The 19,514-nt window shown below is 44.7% G+C and overlaps 1 protein-coding gene across 4 annotated transcripts in view; it reads left to right on the forward strand.

Annotated features, from left to right (window-relative positions):
* DIS3L2 (DIS3 like 3'-5' exoribonuclease 2) overlaps positions 1 to 19,514 on the forward strand; it is a 432,959-nt gene that overhangs the window by 126,597 nt on the left and 286,848 nt on the right. For all 4 annotated transcript variants that reach the window (XM_029615480.1, XM_029615481.1, XM_029615482.1 and 1 more), the window contains one exon: positions 17,084 to 17,300. In XM_029615480.1, the coding sequence (XP_029471340.1) occupies positions 17,084 to 17,300 (217 nt within the window). The remainder of the gene's footprint in view (positions 1 to 17,083; positions 17,301 to 19,514) is intronic.

Below are 19,514 nucleotides of genomic sequence, written 5' to 3' on the forward strand. Positions count from 1 at the left end.
GGGACTGGATGACAGCTTACTCGTAATCTCTTGGAATCAATATCCACTCCACAGGTGAATTCTTGGCACCGTTTTTGGTCAGCCGTGGGCGGGATGCTGAGTCCATCTGTCTACATTAAGGAAAACGAAATTATCAGGTAATTATCGCCATTTCCTAGCGTGTAGCCAGCTGGACTCAGGACCAATGGGATGTACAAAAGCTATTCCTGAGCGGGGTGGGAGGCTGCCCGTGGTCTGGTTAACACCGCCCTTGCAAAGGCTGCGTCCTCTCAGGTCTGTATGTCCAGCGATAGAACCTGGAGAAAGGTGTGCAAGGAGGACCATGTCGCCACCCGGCAGATATCGACGAGAGACAGCAGCCTAGCCTCCTCCCATGAGACCGCCTGAGCCTTAGTGGAATGAGCTTTAACCTGAGAAGATAATGGCTTTCCTGCTTCCTCACAGGCTCCCGCGACCACCTCCTTAATCCAGCGAGCTATAGTAGCCCGCAAAGCTGGTTCGCCCTGCTTCCTTCCACCGTGAAGTACAAACAAGTGGTTTGTCTTTCAGACTAGTTCTGAAACTTCCAGATACCACACCAAAAGTCTACTGACATTCAAATGATGGAGGAGGTGGTATCCTTCTGTGTCCTTGTGCTTATTTAGGCATAGCAATGAAATGGACTGATTCAAAAGAAACTCTACCTTGGACAAGAAGGATGGAATGGTATGAAACTGTAACATTCCTGGAGTCATCTGGAGGAATGGTTCCCGACACAATAATGCCTACAATTCAGAGATGCAATGTGCTGACCATATAGGCACCAGGAACACCATTTTCAAGGTTAATAAATGCAAGGAAAGACTGTGCAGCGGCCGAAAGGAGGGCCCTGCCAAAAATTCCAATACTGGATTAATATTCCACAAGAGAACTGGCCACCATAGGGTTGGCCTGAGGTGCTTCATCCCTTTCAGAAAACGGGCCATGTCCGGATGAGCTGACAGGTTCCGTTCAACTCGCCCCTGAAACAGGAGAGAGCCACTACCTGGACCAGAATTAATGGGATTTTGACTGCCTGAGGGTGGACACCGCATTCCTTGCATCAGGCCCCAAATATTCTCCAGACACGCACATACGCTAGGGACAAAGAGAACTTGTGAGTGCGGAGTAAGGTGGCAATTACTGCTGCAGAATATCTTCACTTCATCAGAAGAGCCCTCTCAAGGGCCAGACTGTAAGACAGAATCAAGTCGGATCCTTCTGAGGAACCAGTCCCTGTTGAAGCAGGCCCCTATGCAGTGGGAGGCATAGGAGGGTCTCCACTAGGAACCTCTGCATGTCCACATACCATGGATACCTGGGCCAATCTGGAGCTACTAGTAGGACTAATCCCCTGTGGTGCTCGATTCCGCGAATGACCCTGCCCAGCAGGGGCCACGGAGGGAAGACCTATAGCAAGTCCTCTTCTGGCCAGGTCTGAATGAGAGCATTGATCCCCAGGGACCACTGATCTCTTTTGCAACTGAAGAATCGGGGAACCTTTGCATTGTGGGATGCAGTCAGCAGGTCGATGGACGGGAGACCCCAGCAATCTACTATCAGCTGAAAGGCTTTGGCCGACAATGCCCACTCTCCTGGATCCAGACTCTCTCTGCTTAGAAAGTCTGCTCTGATGTCTTTTCATGCATTGTAGGAGACTGAGATCATCTGTAGATGTATTTCTGCCCATTCCATGAGGAGATTTATCTCCGGTGACAATTTTTGGCTCTTGGTTTCACCCTGGCGGTTGATGTAGGCTACCATCGTTGCATTGTCCGACATTACGCAGACCGCTGTGACCCTGGAGTCTGTGGCTGAATTGTAGACATGCTAATCCGACTGCCCGGGCTTCCAGGTGGTTGATATTCCAGAAGGCCTCTTCCTCTGTCCAACGTCCCTGGGCCATCAGTTCCTGACAGTGAACTCCCCAGCTCTGGAGGCTCGCTTCTGTTGTGAGGATCAGCCAGTTTGGGGAGGACAGGGGTACACCCCTGTTCGGTGGAGCTTCCTGCAGCCACCACTGGAGCCGAGAGCATGCTCCCATTGGTAAGTGGAGGCGAATCAAATAGTCTTGAGACTGAGGGTTCCAACGTGACAATAGTGAGTGTTGAAGTGGTCCATTGTGTTCCCTCGCCCACGGCACTACTTCCTGGGTTGCTGCCATCAACCCGAGAATTTGGAGATAGCTTCACACTGTCAGGTGTATCATGCTCATCAACTGACGCACTTGGGACATCAACTTCCTTATTCACATGGTCAGCTGTATTGCCAAATAAAGAACAGGTCTGAGTTACGCTTTAAAGAAAGTGATTTTTATTTACAACTCCACAAGTAGATGCAAAGCTTCTCTTTTGCAGTGATTATTAATATACAAGGGATCAAAAGCTTAAATCACCAGAGAGTAGGCATCATCTGGCAATTTAACATCAGCTGGGAAGCTCCTTCAGCGTGGGCAGCGATACTCGTCCGGGAAACACCAACTAGGGGGAGGCATCCCTCTTACCGTAGGTAACCAGTTTCTGCCCACCCTGGATAGTCCCGCTGTTTCTATCTATTTATTTACTTATTTATTTACTTACTTATTAATCAAGCTTTATATACCATCATTCGGTTTTGCCATCACAACGGTTTGCAAAGTTACAATGTTTAACAGTGTTTCCAAAAAACGGTTTATATAGTTGCTAACATAGAAGAAGAAGTTTTTATACCTTACGATCGGAGCCTGTGTGTTATTTTCCCCATTCACTCACCAGCTTCCAGTCCTAGTGAGTCAGGGTCTGAATACATGAAAAACACAAAATACATTGCGAAACAGCTTCTGCAATAACAAGTTGACTTTTTTTGCACCAGTGCCTACGTGCTCTTCTGTATGGAATGAAATGGGGTCATTCCTGCTGATACAAAATGGAGTCTACATGATCATCAGTTTTTTATTGTCCTTTCATCAGCAGGAAGACCTTGCCCTGCTTGGTGTCGAACCAGACTCCCAGATATTCCAAGGTCTGGGAGGGCTTGAGACTGCTTTTGTCCAGGTTTATGACCCAGCTGAGTTCCTGAAGCAAGGGGGTCACCTTGTTGGTTGCCCGAAGACTCTCTTCCACAGACTTGGCCTGGATCAACCAGTCGTCCAAGCATGGGTGCACCAGGATGCCCTCTTTTCTCAATACTGCCAATACGACCACCATAATCTTGGAAAATGTTCCAGGGGCAGTGGCTAAGCCAAAGGGCAGTACCTGGAACTGATAATGGCGACCCAGTACCGCAAAGCGCAGGAAACATTGGTGTTCTTGATGGACTGGAATATGTAGGTGGGCCTCGGATAGGTCCAGGGAGGTTAAGAACTCTCCCGATTGTACGGCCATTGTCATGGAGCATAGGGTTTCCATGCGGAAATGATTCACTCATAGATGTCAGTTGACACTCTTGAGGTCCAGGATGGGGCGAAAGGAACCTTCCTTCTTGGGTACAATTAAATAGATGAAATAATGCCCCATATTTTCCTGGGGTGCAGGTACTGGGATTATAGCCCTCATAGTGAGGAGCCTTAAAAGCAGTCTCCACTGCCTGCTTCTTGTAGTGGGAGTGGCAAGAAGACATCATGAATATGTCCCAAGGAGTGCTGTGAAATTTCAGCACATATCTTTCTCGTATAACCTCCAGTACCCACTTATCCGCAGTGATCTTGACTCACTGCCTGTAAAAGAGGGACGTCGACCCCCTATCTCCTCGTTCCGAAAGTGGGTTGGCAGAATTTCATTGGGGGGTTTGGGACGAACCTGAACCTTAGCCTGCCCCTCTCTTGGGCTGTCAACTATGAAAGGACTGAGACCTCCCAAAGGGCCAAGACCTCTGAAATGTCAAGTTTCTGTAGGGGCGAAAATGTTGGGAGCCCCTGGATTGACCCCTCATAGGTGAGGGGCACTGTGGCTGCTTTCTCTCATCTTCTGTAGCTGGAGAACTGGAAAGTCGCCTCATTTACTGGCCAGCTTTTCCAATTTGCTTCCGAAAAGGAATGATCCTTTATAGAAACATAGAAACATAGAAATGACGGCAGAAGAAGACCAAATGGCCCATCCAGTCTGCCCAGCAAGCTTCCCTCATTTCTTCTCTCATACTTATCTGTTTCTCTTAGCTCTTGGTTCTAATTCCCTTCCACCCCCGCCATTAATGTAGAGAGCGGTGATGGAGCTGCATCCAAGTGAAATATCTAGCTTGATTAGTTAGAGGTAGTAGGGGTAGTAACCACCGCAATAAGCAAGCTACACCCATGCTTATTTGTTTTTACCCAGATTATGTTATACAGCCCTTATTGGTTGTTTATCTTCTCCCCTGCCGTTGAAGCAGGGAGCTATGCTGGATATGCGTGAGGTATCAGTTTTTTTCTTCTCCCCTGCCGTTGAAGCAGAGAGCTATGCTGGATATGCATCGAAAGTGAAGAATCAGGCACATTTGGTTTGGGGTAGTAACCGCCGTAACAAGCCAGCTACTCCCCGCTTTGTGAGTGTGAATCCTTTTTTCTTCTCCCCTGCCGTTGAAGTTATGCTGGATATGCGTGAAGTATCAGTTTTTCTTTTCCCCTGCCGTTGAAGCAGAGAGCTATGCTGGAAATTCGTGATGTATCAGTCTTTCTCCCATGCCGTTGAAGCAGAGAGCCATGCTGGATATGCGTCGAGAGTGAAGTATCAGGTACATTTGGTTTGGGGTAGTAACCGCCGTAACAAGCCAGCTACTCCCCGCTTTGTGAGTGCGAACCCTTTTTTCTTCTCCCCTGCCGTTTAAGCAGAGAGCTCTGCTGGATGTGTGAAGTAACAGTTTTTCTTTTCCCCTGCTGTTGAAGCAGAGAACTATGCTGGATATGCATTGAAAGTGAAGTATAAGAATGGAGTGATCAAGCTAGTTGAAAGGCATCAGGAATAGAGGAAGGTGGAGGTAGTAATTTGGATATTTGGTTTGGGGTAGTAACCGCCGTAACAAGCCAGCTACTCCCGTCATTGTGAGTGCAAATCCTTTTTTCCACATTTCCTCTTGCTGTTGAAGCTTAGAGTGATGTTGGAGTCACAGTAACCATGTGTATGTTTATTGAATAAGGGTATTGTCTCCAGGCAGTAGCCATCATTCTGGCGAGTCACCCACTCTTCATTGGCGGCCTCTTGACTTTATGGATCTTTGTAAGATTTGCCTTGGAGGTTGTGTCTGCTGACCAATTCCACAGCCATAGCTGTCTTCTGGCTGCTACCACGGAGGCCACTCCTCTGGCTGAAGTACGAATTAGATCTGAGCCCCCGAAGGCTAAAAAGGCAGTGGTGGTTCCATAACCACTCTGATTTCACTCCTGAGAGAGGAGTAGGCACGAACGAGCTACCAGGGCACAACAAGAAGCAAAATCTGTAAGGTCATTGCTACTGCATCAAAGGCCTGTTTAAGGATGGACTCCATCCATCTATCATGCTTATTCTTTAAGGCCGCTTTTCCCCTCACTGGGATAGTTGCTCGCTTAGAGACAGCACAGGGCAGCGCATCCGCTTTAGGGAAACGCAAACCCTCTCTCATCGCCGAATCCAGTAGGTATAGCACTTCTAACGCTCATCCCCCTTTAAAACTTGCTTCTGGGGCATCCCATTCAAGGTCAATCAACTCCTGGATGGCTTCCAGTACTGGAAAGTAGCAGCAGGCTTTCTGTAAGGAAATCAGAATGGGATTCTTCTTTGATTCCGTCATAGAGTCAGCCCCAGGAACTTCCAGCATCTTCAGGGTCTGGGAAACAAGGGCTGGCAATTTGTCTCTATGGAAAAACTGTAATATGGTCCAATATAGTTCTAAGCTAGGGGGAATTTCCCCATTTTTTAAGGAATCCATATCCTCTTCATCTGTGCTGCCCAGGTCCCTGCCAGGGATACCCTTGGTGAAGCGGGGCATGCTTCGAGGTCTGCCGATAATACTGGGAGAGGGAGGACTTACCGGCTGAGGTTCCATCCAGACAGGAGCAAGTGAGGTAACACACTGTGCCTGTAAGAAGGCTTGAAGTCCCTGGAAAAATTCCACCCAAGAGAAGGCGGCCGGGTCTATGCCTAGCCCAGGAGGTACTGGAGTAAGGGCCGCTGAATTTCCCTCTCCCATGGATGACCCAGTCACAGGTGTACTCAGATGCGGGGTACTTCCAGTTAAGGTTCTGGCTAACTCATCCTCTGAATGGGAGGAGCCAGGCTTAGCAAAGTCCGGGGAGGCCAGCTCTCCCAGGGTTTCCTTACAGTGCCAACATAAGTTGTAATCCAGGTCAGACTGTGAAGGCCTAATATGACAAGCAGTGCAGAGAGAAAGGCGCTTATGTTTCTTGGCTGCAGGAGCATTGGCGGCAGTAACTGTGCATTCTGTCAGCTCACGCTTAAAACTTTATGCGCACAGATTTCGGGCGACTAGGTGGGACGCAGAGAGGCGCATGCACAGCCCATGCACCCAGCTTTACCTGTATTCTGCACTTACTAGTTTGTGCACGTATGAACGCATGCGACGTTATGTATGCAGCATGTGCACAGAGCCGACACACTGAGCCTATTGAGGTTGTATGGAGGGCATGCACACAAGATGGCGCTGCCACGGCCTACCACGTGGTAGGCCGACCAAGCCTAAAGTGGGGCCTAGCCCACTGAGAAGGCCGTTCAGCCCTCTCGGAAGCCCACTTCTCCTTACCCCAACGGGGTCGGGAACGACATCAATATGGCGCACCGAGCAAGAAGACTGGAAGAAATGTTACCAAAAACCCCTCCAAACAGCTCTGAATTGGGAGAGAAATCTTTTTTTTTTTCTTACTTTTTACTTACCTGGGCTCAGCGCATACCGGCTGAGTACAGAGACAGTCTCCGGCTGCGGGGGGAAAGGGCTTTGGCCGTTACTGCCGTGCTTGGCTTCCTGTACCCGCTGCCTTTCAGCTGCTTAAGCAGCAAAGTCCATGCTGGGAACCGGCTACCGGACCAAGGCACACCTCTGAGGGATCTTGGAAATCGCTTCAGGAATTCTCAACTAGGGGAGGGACATTTAGGTATCACAGCAGGAGAGCGGGGCTCAATTTTTACTCCAATTTAAATGTAGAATTTCTCTTTCCTAAAAGTCCAGCAATCCCCATAGGGAGAGGTGTGTCCATCATCTGCTGGAGATGGAGAAATACTGAAGGGCTGAGGTCACTGCAGGAGTATTTCTAGGGTAACATCAGCTTTGAAATCTGACTCAGTCTCCATCTGCTGGCAGGGGAGCATAACCCTTTGGTCCTGAGTCCATCTGTGTACATGCTAGGAAATGTAGGTATTTTCTTATCCCCATGGGGCTTGCAATCTAAGGACTTCATTTCCTAAGCATTTTTCCCATAGACACAGAATTGGAGAAAAGTCTTAGTAAATCAAGCCCTGAGGCAATGGAGAGTAAAGTGATTTGCCCAAGGCCACAAGGAGCGAAAATGGGATTTGAACCTTGGCTTTCCTGGTTCACAGCTTGCTGCTCTAACCACTAGGCTGCTACTCCACTGTAGGTGGTGATTTTAGGTTGATGTTCTGTGTTTGTTTTATACCTCAACTATCACTTAGCTTTGAGATCAAAAAGCTCCACTTTGTTCTCATCAGACCACAGAGTCTTCTCCCACATGTGTGCTATGTCCTCAAAGTATCTCCTTGCAGATTTACATTGTATGGCTTTTCTTCAGCAGTGGCTTCCTTCTTACCACCCTCCCATAAAAGCTATGTCTGTGGAATAATCCTGAAATTGTTTAACAGTCATTATTTGTACCATCCTCAGCCAGAGATCTCTGTAGTTCTTTGAACGTAATCTTAGGTCTCACCGTGGTCTTCTGAAGGATTTTTCTTAACCCACAACTATTGACTTTGGAGCGACAGCCTGATCATGCAGACTACAGTGTATTCAGAAATTATTCAGACCCCTTCACTTTTTCCACATTTTATGTTACAGCCTTATTCTAAAATGGCTAATATGCATTTTTCCTGCCTCCGTTTATACACACTACCCCATAATGACAAAGCGAAATCCGTTTTGTAGAAATTTGTGAAAATGAATTAAAAACAAAAAACAAAACTGAAATAAAACATTTCCATAAGCATTCAGACCCTTTACAACAGTACTTTTTGCAGCGATTACAGTCTCAAGTCGTCTTGGGTATGACGCTCCTGGATTTTGGGAACTTTCTCCCATTCTTCTCTGCAGATCTTCTGTCAGGTTGGATGGGAAGCGTCGAAGCACAGTAATTTTCAGGTCTCTCCAGAAATGTTTGTTCAGGTTCTGGCCATGGCTGGGCCATACAAGGACATTTAAAGACTTGTGTCGAAGCCTCTCCTGCATTGTCTTGGTTGTCCTTTCGTCGCCCTAGTCTGAGGTCCGGAGCGCTCTGGAGCCGGTTTTCATCAAGGATCTCTCTGTAGTATGCTATGTTCATCTTTCCCTTGATCCTGACTAGTCTCCCAGTTCCTGCAGCTGAAAATATCCCCACAGCATGATATTAACACCACCATGTTTCACCATAGGGGATGGTATTTGCTAGGTGTTGAACGGTGCCTGGTTTCCAATAGACATGACGCTTGACATTCAGGACAAAATGTTCGATCTTGGTTTCATCATACCAGAGAATCTTGTTTCTCATGCTCTGAGAGTCCTTTAAATGTCGTTTGGTAGACTCCCAGCGGGCTGTCATGTGCCTTTTACTGAGGAGTGGCTTTCATCTGGCCACTCTACCATAAAGCTCTGATTGGTGGAGTGCTGCAGAGATGGTTGTCCTTCTGGAAGTTTCTCCCATTTCCATAGCAGAACTCTGGAGCTCTGTCAGTGACCATAGGGTTCTTGATCACCTCCTTGACCAAGACTCTTCTCCCCCGATTTCTCAGTTTGGGCAGGTAGCCAGCTCTAGGAAGAGTCCTGGTGTTTCCAAACTTCTTCCATTTAAGAATGATGGAGGCCACTGTGTTCTTCGGGACCTTCAATGCTATAGCAATTTTTTTGTGCCCTTCCCCAGATCTGTGCTTCGACACAATCCTGTCCCAGAAGTCTACAGCCAATTCTATCTACTTCTTAGCTTTGATTTTGCTCTGACATACACTGTCAACAGTGGTGCCTTATATAGACAACTGTGTGCCTTTCCAAATCATGTCCAATTAATTGAATTTACCAGAGGTTGACTTCAGTCAAGTTGGATAAACATCTCAAGGATGCTCCTGAGCTCAGCTTATGTAAATGTGATTTCAGATTTTTTAAAATTAATTTGCATACCTTTCTGCAAACCTGATTTCGCTTTGTCATTATGGGGTATTGTATGTAGATCGAGGAGGGGAAAATGCATATTATCTGTTTTAGAATAAGGCTGTAATGTAACAAAATGTGGAAACAGTGAAGGGGTCTGAATACTTTCTGAATGCACTGTAATTCCACTTTACAATGATGGACCCGACAGACCCTCAAGGGATATTCAAACCCATTGAAATGTTCTTATAGCCTTCCCACAATCTGTACCTTTGAGTAACATATTCCAGAATTCTTTCGGCAGCTCCTTGATCAGCATGTCTTGATCTTTACTTCAAATTCACTTCATACTACAGAAATAGCTTGATTCTTCATCCAGGCGTATTCAGATTGGCTCAGCTGCTGTGATTGGATATGGGTGGGTCCCTTTGAATTTCTTATGGGTATTGTTGTTAATGCAGTTTTTTAAAAATTGGGTTTGCTGTGACTAAGGATATGAAGTCTTATGCAATCAAGACCTTTTGTTTTGTTTTTTATTCCTACAGTAATTTACTTTTGGAATATTTGTAGAATTGTTCTTTCATGATGAAAGTATAAAATATATTGTATAGATCAGTGACATAAACTATTTTAATACATTACCCCCTTCCAAACATCCCTCCCTTTCCTGCCTGCCCTCTCTCCCATTCAAAGAGATAGATAATGGTCCTCCAAGAAACACCCGAGAGATGCTTCCCACATTTGATTTGTATTTTTTTTAGACAGAATGTGACAAATGTACAAAGGTGTGAAGACTTTTACAAGGTTCTGTAATAATAATGTTCAGTATTAAGGCATCTTCCAGTTGGAGTCAATCCCATCCAGTTGTCCAAAAATGCAAATGTATCCCCTCTAGGGTGAAAGTTGCTGCAACGTCTCACTATCCAGACAGCCTGACGTTTTTTGAAGTTGGCAGAGGGGAGATGGAAAATAAAATATTAGCCAATAAGAATGTGTAAACAGAAGCAGAAGGAAGTGGCCTGATTTCCTTATGAACACAACCTCATCAGGATATGAGCCCAGGAGATCCTGATTGCCATTAACTTCTTCATGTCCTAATTCTTTAGCTGAAAAGAGTCTCCATTTTGCTGTGCTGAGCTCTAATCGCCACATTAGTACCGGAGGAAACGGGACCTTTTACTTTACGCGTGTTATCTCCCTCCCAGGGCCGCCGCAAGGATATTGGTTGCCCTAGGCAACCATCTGTTTTGCACCCCTCCCCTGCTGGCGGCCCTGAGCTACCTCCCACTATTTTGATGCCCCCCCCATGGTGGGGTTCTCTAGGTCAGTGTTTCTCCACCTTCTGTTTGCCATGGACCGGCTTAGGTACCTTCCTTAAAGTGGATGAACTGGAGGGGGAGAGATACTCCTTCCCCCCCTGGTCTTTAATCTCATGGCTCAGTCCTGCAGCTGGTCTCTGTCATTTTAAGAAAGTAACTAGCCAGCTTATAAAATTGTTTTCTTCCTAAAAAAAAAAAAAAAAAAAATGGCCTCTTTCTGCCACCTTCCCTGTGCCTGTCAGCCAGCAGTATTGTCTTCAGAAAATAAAAAAAATGGCCTCTTTCTCCCTCCAATCAGTCACCAGTCGATCTTTGGAAACAAATTACCTTCTCTCTTTTTCCCTCCCCCACCATCAGCCACCAGCTTTTCATTAAAACAAAGAGAGAGAGAGAGTGAGAAAATAAAAAGCAGTCCCTTCCTCTCTTTCCCTCTCACCTTGCCAGCCCTGCCCCTTGGCCCTTTTTCCCCCAGTTGGGGCAAGTCTTCTCCCGTCATGGTAAATTCAGTCCTGCTTGTCTATGGAGAAAGCAAGTTTGCTTATTGTAAATAGTGTTCTCCAGAGGATAAATTAACCATTCTAAATACTCACCTGCATCTCTGAAGAGTCAACTACTTAGCTAGACTTTCCTTTAATATCAATTGAGGAGGCTCACGAGGCAATACCCATGCGGGGATTCCCTCTCACGTTCAGGAGAACAAAAACTCTATGATCATAGAAAGTAGGGTCCATTTGGTGCTGGTAGATGATGTCATCCGTATGTCATGACTACTTCATCCTGCTGTGTATTTATAAATGATCTGGAAAGGGTTAAATAAGAACATAAGAACTTGCCATGCTGGGTCAGACCAAGGGACCATCAAGCCCAGCATCCTGTTTCCAACAGAGGCCAAACCAGGCCACAAGAACCTGGCAATTACCCAAACACTAAGAAGATCCCAAGCTACTGATGCAATTAATAGCAGTGGCTATTCCCTAAGTAAACTTGATTAATAGCCGTTAATGGACTTCTCCTCCAAGAACTTATCCGAACCTTTTTTGAACCCAGCTACACTAACTGCACTAACCACATCCTCTGGCAACAAATTCCAGAGCTTTATTGTGCGTTGAGTGAAAAAGAATTTTCTCCGATTAGTTTTAAATGTGCCACATGCTAACTTCATGGAATGCCCCCTAGTCCTTCTATTATTCAAAAGTGTAAATAACCGATTCACATCTACTTGTTCAAGACCTCTCATGATCTTAAAGACCTCTATCATATTCCCCCCTCAGCCATCTCTTCTCCAAGCTGAACAGCCCTAACCTCTTCAGCCTTTCCTCATAGGGGAGCTGTTCCATCCCCTTTATCATTTTGGTTGCCCTTCTCTGTACCTCCTCCATCGCAATTATATCTTTTTTGAGATGCGGCGACCAGAATTGTACACAGTATTCAAGATGCCGTCTCACCATGGAGCGATACAGAGGCATTATGACATTTTCCGTTCTATTAACCATTCCCTTCCTAATAATTCCTAACATTCTGTTTGCTTTTTTGACTGCTGCAGCACACTGAGCCGACAATTTTAAAGTATTATCCACTATGATGCCTAGATCTTTTTCCTGGGTGGTAGCTCCTAATATGGAACCTATTAACCGTGTAACTACAGCAAGGGTTATTTTTCCCTATGTGCAACACCTTGCACTTGTCCACATTAAATTTCATCTGCCATTTAAATGCCCAATCTTCCAGTCTTGCAAGGTCCTCTTGTAATGTATCACAGTCCGTTTGTGATTTAACTACTCTGAATAATTTTGTTTCATCTGCAAATTTGATAACCTCACTCATCGTTACGATGAGTAAATATAGCAAGGGTTATTTTTCTTTATGTGCATTACCTTGCACTTGTCCACATTAAATTTCATCTGCCATATGGATGCCCAATCTTCCAGTCTCACATGGTGCTCCTTGTGATTTAACTACTCTGAGTAATTTTGTGTCATCTTCAAATTTGATCACCTCACTGTAGTGACTTGAGAAGAGAGCTATGTTCATGACAATATTCAAGGAAGGTAAGTCTTGCAGCCAAATTGTGAATAGATTGCAGCAGAGAAAGATAGTCCAAGGGAAGACCTGCAAAGAGCAGTTTGCAGTAATTTAAGTGGGAGTTGATAAGAGTGGATGAGGGTTTTAGAAACATCTAACAATCTAAATTAAAAAAAATTCTCAGAAAGGAAGGGATGGATTTTAGCAATGTTATAGAGGAAGACGAGACATATTTTGGTAGTGTTTTTGATGTGGGTAGAAGTGGAGAGGCATCAGAGATTGACCCCAAGGATTTGGGCTGAGGAGACTGGGAGGTAATATTTGCCATCCACAGAAACACAAAAAGAGGGAAGAGGCAAAATGGGTTGGGTGGGGGGAATATGATATATTCTGTCTTCAGTTCACATCCAGGTGGCAATATCAAACAGGCAGGCTGAGATTTGGGCTTGAGTTCCGGGAATAGTCAGAGATAGGTACCGAAATCAGTGGGAGGAGATCAGAGTGCCAAGAGAGCAGATGTAGAGAGAAAAGATTATCCTTTAATAAGTCTCCAGGTTTGGCTGATAGAGTGATTCCAGAGATTTGTCGTTTCTCAATTATTTCTATATTGGTATTGCCTGAGACATCTTGCTTTAAAGTTTCGGTCCAAATTATAGATTGTTTTATCAGTATTTCTTATAGCCCTAGATGTACCCAAACTCTTCCATATGTCTCTCCAGCTAGGATGTAATACAATATAACAGGGTTATTCAAAATTAAATTTTCACTTTAAATGCAATCAGATGATTTTTTTTAAAAACTCTGACAAAAAAAACTGTTAGAGAAAAAATTACTATTGAGTGCAGTCATCGAACAAAGGGAAGTTCCTTTATTGAGTAACTTGAAAAGTGATGCATTTGTAGGGGAGCACAAAGTCATTGAAAAAGATGGGACTACAATTAAAATAGTGGTTTTCTCTGACAGTTTTTTTTTTGTTAGTATTTCCACATATGATTGTCCCTTAAAAAAAAAAAATCTGAATGTATTTAGTGTGAAAATTGAGTTTTGAATAATGCTGGTTGAATTTTGCATGTTTATATTTTTACCAGTAATTGCAGGCAGTGTAAGAGGTGATAATTATAACAACATGCTGTGATCATCATACGCAGAAATGTTGGTTTCCAGCCCATTATTTCTGTGCTCATATTTGTTTTTACTTATTCTGTTAACTTGTTACCTCAGTTGTGATTGCAAATAATAGAGATAATGGCATAACTCCTGGACCCACCCTTCTTATTTTAATAAAAGGCAAACTGCTTTGAAATGATTAAGGTTTGCTATTTTTTGCAAGAAAAAGAAGGCCAATAAACCCCCCAACTTTTTTATTGAATTAACATGGTACATTCCTTGACTAGATTTTGGGAGTTAACACTCCCTTCCTCAAGACGAAACATCATGAGCAGGCTAGAGCAAACCATGGCGATCACACTATCTAGTTAATAGCAACTTTATAAATGAAGGCAGAGAGAGACCAGATTGGCCCATCCAATCCACCCAGTTGTGATTCTTCCACTTGAGGTAGATGATCATATAAATTCTATGTACCGTTTCATAGTCTTATTTTTTCACTTGCTATTCTAATGTATCAATAGGCTGAAATGTAAATATTGTGCTGTTCAATTTCTCCCCTTCCATCCCAAGTTTATTTTCCTTGTTTTTTGTAACTTTCCCTCTCCCTTTTTCTGATTCACTGTATTTAAAGTTCAAGGTTCTTATTGAAAATATTGTTTTTTACGTTACATTATGCTTTACACTCCTTGTTATTTGTAAACCGGGTTGATGTGATGCCTATCATGAAACTCGGTATAACAAAAACAATAAATAAATAAATAAATAAATTCCCATATGCAACCAAACCAACCAAGGGAGAAAAAATTGGAAAGCTATGACCACAAATGCTCGTAGTCTTGGCAGTAGAATCCGAGATCTGCAGGCCCTAATGATGGCAGTAGATTTGGACATTGTTGCTGTAACAAAGACCTGGTTCACTGCGTCTCATAGTTGGGGAAAAGGCCAACCCAGTCTATAACTTATTAAAGAAGGACAGAGAGGATGGCAAGGGAGGGGGGGGGGGGATGAATAGCTCCTTATGTCAAAAACAATATCCAAGCAATTAAAATGCAAGGAATGTGTGGGGTGGGAAAGAAGCATTATGGGCTGCCTAAAAAAAACAAAGAAGGTAGTGCTTCCAGTTACATTGGTGTGATCTACAGGCCTCCAATTCATACAGACGAACTGGACCAGGAGGAATACCTGGGGAAACTGAGACAAAGAAAGAAACAGGAAAGCAAAATGTCAAGTGAAAGAAAGGATTACTAAAGAGGTCAAGCAAGGTGATATATCAGAGAAAGAAGAAGGCTCGAAGTGGAATAATGAAGTTGAAAGGTGACAAGGAGCAATGTGTAGAGAGAGACGAAGAAATGGCAGAAATATTAAACAAATACTTCAGTTTGGTGTTCACTAAAGTATTAAGTTCAGATGACAGCCAACTAAGGGCCCCAGCTTTTACAGTCCGGGGTATTGATATGCAGACATTAGGGGAAAAGTGCAGGATTGCTTTTACGGCCAAGTCCAAAAGCAAAGCATGTTCATGAAGCATTGTCTGAATTATCAAGAAGGGTGCTCTCCCCGTAAAAATGTTGCTAGCGGTAATTTTGTTATGGATTTGGCAGTTGCTTGGTTTTGATTGTAATTATTACTACCCTTAACAACATAAGGCTTTGGGGAGTTGGCATGGAGCGGCAGGTACTACCTTTTACAGAAGGCATAGTGGTAATCTGCATGGAGTAGCGGTTGCTATCATGGGAAGCTTTCTGGGCAGAGTGCTATATTTGGCGGTTCATGGGAGGACTCTGCTAGCTGCCTCACTCACTCCTGATGTGGCTGGACCAGTCCCGCAGTCAGCACACAGCCTGTCCTGAAAGCTGTCTAGCAAGGCCTGACATGCCACCAGCTGCCTCTCCCGCCATCTCCCCTTAGGCATGTGCATATGTGCAAATTATATAGGCCCCATGGCAGGAAATGCTGAGTGGCACCCTCCAATGATGTCAGGCCGGCCAGCCTATTTAAGCAAGGATCTCAAAGCATTACCTTGCCTCAGCAACAGGTCTCCTGCCTTAGGAGTTCATGTTGCTTTCGAGTTCCTGTGCCCTGCATTTCTGATTCCTTCTCCAGCCTTGTTTTGTCTAGTCTTGTCTAGTCCAGCTTTGCCTCATCTTATCTATCCTTCCTTGTCCAGCCTTGCCTTGTATTGTCCGTCTCATTCAGTGTCTTCTGTGCGTCTTCGACCACCTTGGCCTCACTTCCGGATTCTGACCTTTTGCTTGGATCTGACCACGATTGCCTGCTACCTGGACCTGACTTCTTGCCTGTATCTACCCGCCCTGACGTTGGCCTGTCTTTGACTCCCTTAGTCTGCTGTCTGCCCCAATCCCGGCGTGCCTCTGGACTCTTGCTCTATTGACCGCCCTAGAGACCTGCCGGCCCCCAGAACCCAAGGGCTCAACCTGCAGGTGAGGCGGGTGGTATAGGTGAAGCTCCAGACTATCCTGCTACAGGGCACGTTTGCCAACTGTTGGCGAAGGCCTAGTAGGTTCGCCTACAAGGTTGCGTCAATTACGCACCAGCTCAAAGAACTCAAACCCCTGCCACTTATCACAGAGAATGGATGAACCATTTGGTTTTTTTTTCTGCTGTCATTGCTGTGTTACTATGTAACAGCTCCTTTCTGCCCTTCTACCCTGCCCTCCATCTTGTCTTTTATCTTACTTTTCAAACCTCTGCCTACCACTGCCCTTTGTATCTGTCCCAAGTTCGTCTCCACCACCTCTACCGGTCGGCTTTCTCATCGTCTTCTATCATTCTTACAAGACACACACTTGGGTTCCCGTCCATGTTTTATTGCCAAGTTTTCTAACACAGCTGCGAAAACTAGCAAAGCCGTTCTCCAAAACATCTTGGCTTGTCCATGCTCATCGAGTCTCACTCCATGCAGGTTACTCCTGTCTTGGAAGCCTGATGCAGGACGTCTGTGTTACTGCCCAGCTAATGCTTTGATTTGAAGTGTTCCCACTCTTATCAGAAAGCTTGCACGGCTTTTTTAGGTGTTTGCTTTGTAATGAAAGGAATTTCAAAAAATGTCAATGATTAGTTAATGAATTTTGTGAAATGAAAATGTAGCATTTTGCACAGCCTTCCTGTCTTCCCCTTCCCCCAATAGTACCTAGGCCTGTATATTCCTGGACCGAACAGTGGTTTTTTAGGTAGACAAGTCTGTCTCTAATGACACAAGATTTGGTCCCTGCAGACTTTAGACTTCGCATGAAGAGTAAAATACAAATTAGAACTGTGCAGAATACTGAAGAAACATTTCTGCTGTGTGTGACGAGGAGAGCTTTCTCTTCCGAAAATTCTCACACTGTATTTTCTGCTCCCATTTCTTGTGGCTTTTTTAGGTAGTAAAGATGACCGGTAATGACAAAGACCCTGCCGGTGGACATGGTCCTGTCGTCCCACTGGAGCTGCCAGAGTCTGCAGTGAGAGAGGCGGACGATCCTGATGTCATCATAGAGGCTCAGTTTGACGACAGTGGCGTGGAGGAGAGGCAGGAGCACGCGCCAAACTCGCTGTCGGATCATGTAAAGAAACTGTCCATCAGTATCGGCGAGAGGGGTGAGTGAGGCTGCATTACTGCCTTATGTTTTCGGGGTATAAATAAATGGTTTTCTTTGTTCTGCATTTTGGATGTCCTGAGAGTTCTTGCAAAACTTTGACGTCAATCTTAAACTTCTTTCAGCTCTGAGCAGCTCGCTGTAGAGCAGCCTAGTACAGATGTTGGTTTGCAGTTGCTGGGTTATTTCATATTGGCACTGGTAGTCCAGTCTAGCAGTCAGAGCACAGATGACTTCATGTGTGACCTTGAGCGAAGTTACTGAACCTTCCTGTGCTAGAAATTTAGATTGGAAACTCTTGGGACTAGATCTATGTAACCAACAGCCCTGGGCATGCTAACATGCGGTGTGAGCAAGGGTGCTTGTCACTTATTTCCGTATTCTACAGTTTCCATATTAATTGATCACAGGGGATTACATAAAACATGCACATCTCATTAAAATAAATAAAGCATCACATTATGGATAAAGTTGAGAGTGAATGTGCTTCTGTGTTTTGCTTCCCCCAGTGCTGATCTTAAGCTGAATCCAAGAAATCCCAACTTTTACAAGATTGATCTATTCTGGATTTAAACATTTCAGAAAGCCGGAATCAGTGATGTGCTGGCTGGGTCTCTTGCAGTCTGCTGGAAGCCTCTTATTAAAAACTATTATGACAATAAAGCATGTTTCAGCAGTGGGAGGAGAGCTAGTGAAAGCATCCTGATTACAAAACTGCTAGCCCACCAGTGTCCCAAATTATGTGTGCATTAGAGAAGCAGTAGACGTGGGGAGAGAGGAAGGATGAGTAAGATTCAGGGTTGGAATATAATCAGTGCATCAGATTAAACATATTTGCTTGTATGAAAAAATTATAATGTGAACTGACAGGACATGCTTTAACATCTTGGCTGAAAGATGCCATCTCCACTAAAACTGCCCTTCAGTGTCGGCCCTGCTCCTCACACATGACTCTTTTGCGTCTCTGGACTGTCCATAGTTATATACCTTTGTCTTACAATGCAGCACGTTTCTATTTCTTATATTAAATCAGTTTGTTTAAAACTGTTTTTAAATTGCTTCATTATTTAGCCGTTTCTGATTGAGGTAAAGCAGGACATAGGAATGAGGTAGATGTTGGCAGAAAAAGACCCTTCCTTATCGTCCCCGAGATCAGACCAGATACTTAGATTATTTTCACCTATGAACAGATGGAGACGGAGAACAAACGTTTGACTCCACTCTCTCAGTTACATATGCCAGTGTACCACCTGCTGTCTCCCAGAATCCTCTGTCTCTAGCAGTTGATAGGGGTGTCTAACCTGCGGTCGTACATCTTAGGAAGAAGAAATTGCTCCCAGGAATGTTAGGCTCATAAGGGGGTCGGTGGCCCTTTACTCTCAGCTTGAGCCCATTGGCAGGAGGATTCTGACGGTCAGTGGGGATTGCCCCTTCAGATCCGGTCCTTTCCTCCTTCCTCTGGATGTCCTGATGCTGCCTGGCAAAGTCATAAGAACATAAGAAATTGCCATGCTGGGTCAGACCAAGGGTCCATCAAGCCCAGCATCCTGTTTCCAACAGTGGCCAATCCAGGCCACAACAACCTGGCAATTACCCAAACACTAAGAAGTTCCCATGCTACTGATGCAATTAATAGCAGTGACTATTCCCTAAGTAAACTTGATTAATAGCCATTAATGGACTTTTCCTCCAGAACTTATCCAAACCTTTTTTGAACCCAGCTACACTAACTGCACTAACCACATCCTCTGGCAACAAATTCCAGAGCTTTATTGTGCGTTGACTGAAAAAGAATTTTCTCCGATTAGTCTTAAATGTGCTACTTGCTAACTTCATGGAATGCCCCCTAGGCCTTCTATTATTTGAAAGTGTAAATAACCGAGTCACATCTACTCGTTCAAGACCTCTCATAATCTTAAAGACCTCTATCATATCCCTCCTCAGCCGTCTCTTTTCCAAGCTGAACAGTCCTAACCTCTTCAGCCTTTCCTCATAGGGGAGCTGTTTCATCCCCTTTATTATTTTGGTTGCCTTTCTCTGTACCTTCTCCATCGCAACTATATCTTTTTGAGATGCAGCGACCAGAATTGTACACAGTATTCAAGGTGTGGATACTCCATGAAGCGATACAGAGGCATTATGACATTTTCTGTTTTATTAACCATTCCCTTCCTAATAATTCCTGACATTCTGTTTGCTTTTTTGACTGCTGCAG

The sequence above is a fragment of the Rhinatrema bivittatum genome, chromosome 9 (assembly GCF_901001135.1).
Source record: "Rhinatrema bivittatum chromosome 9, aRhiBiv1.1, whole genome shotgun sequence".
Classification (NCBI taxonomy): Eukaryota; Metazoa; Chordata; class Amphibia; order Gymnophiona; family Rhinatrematidae; genus Rhinatrema; species Rhinatrema bivittatum.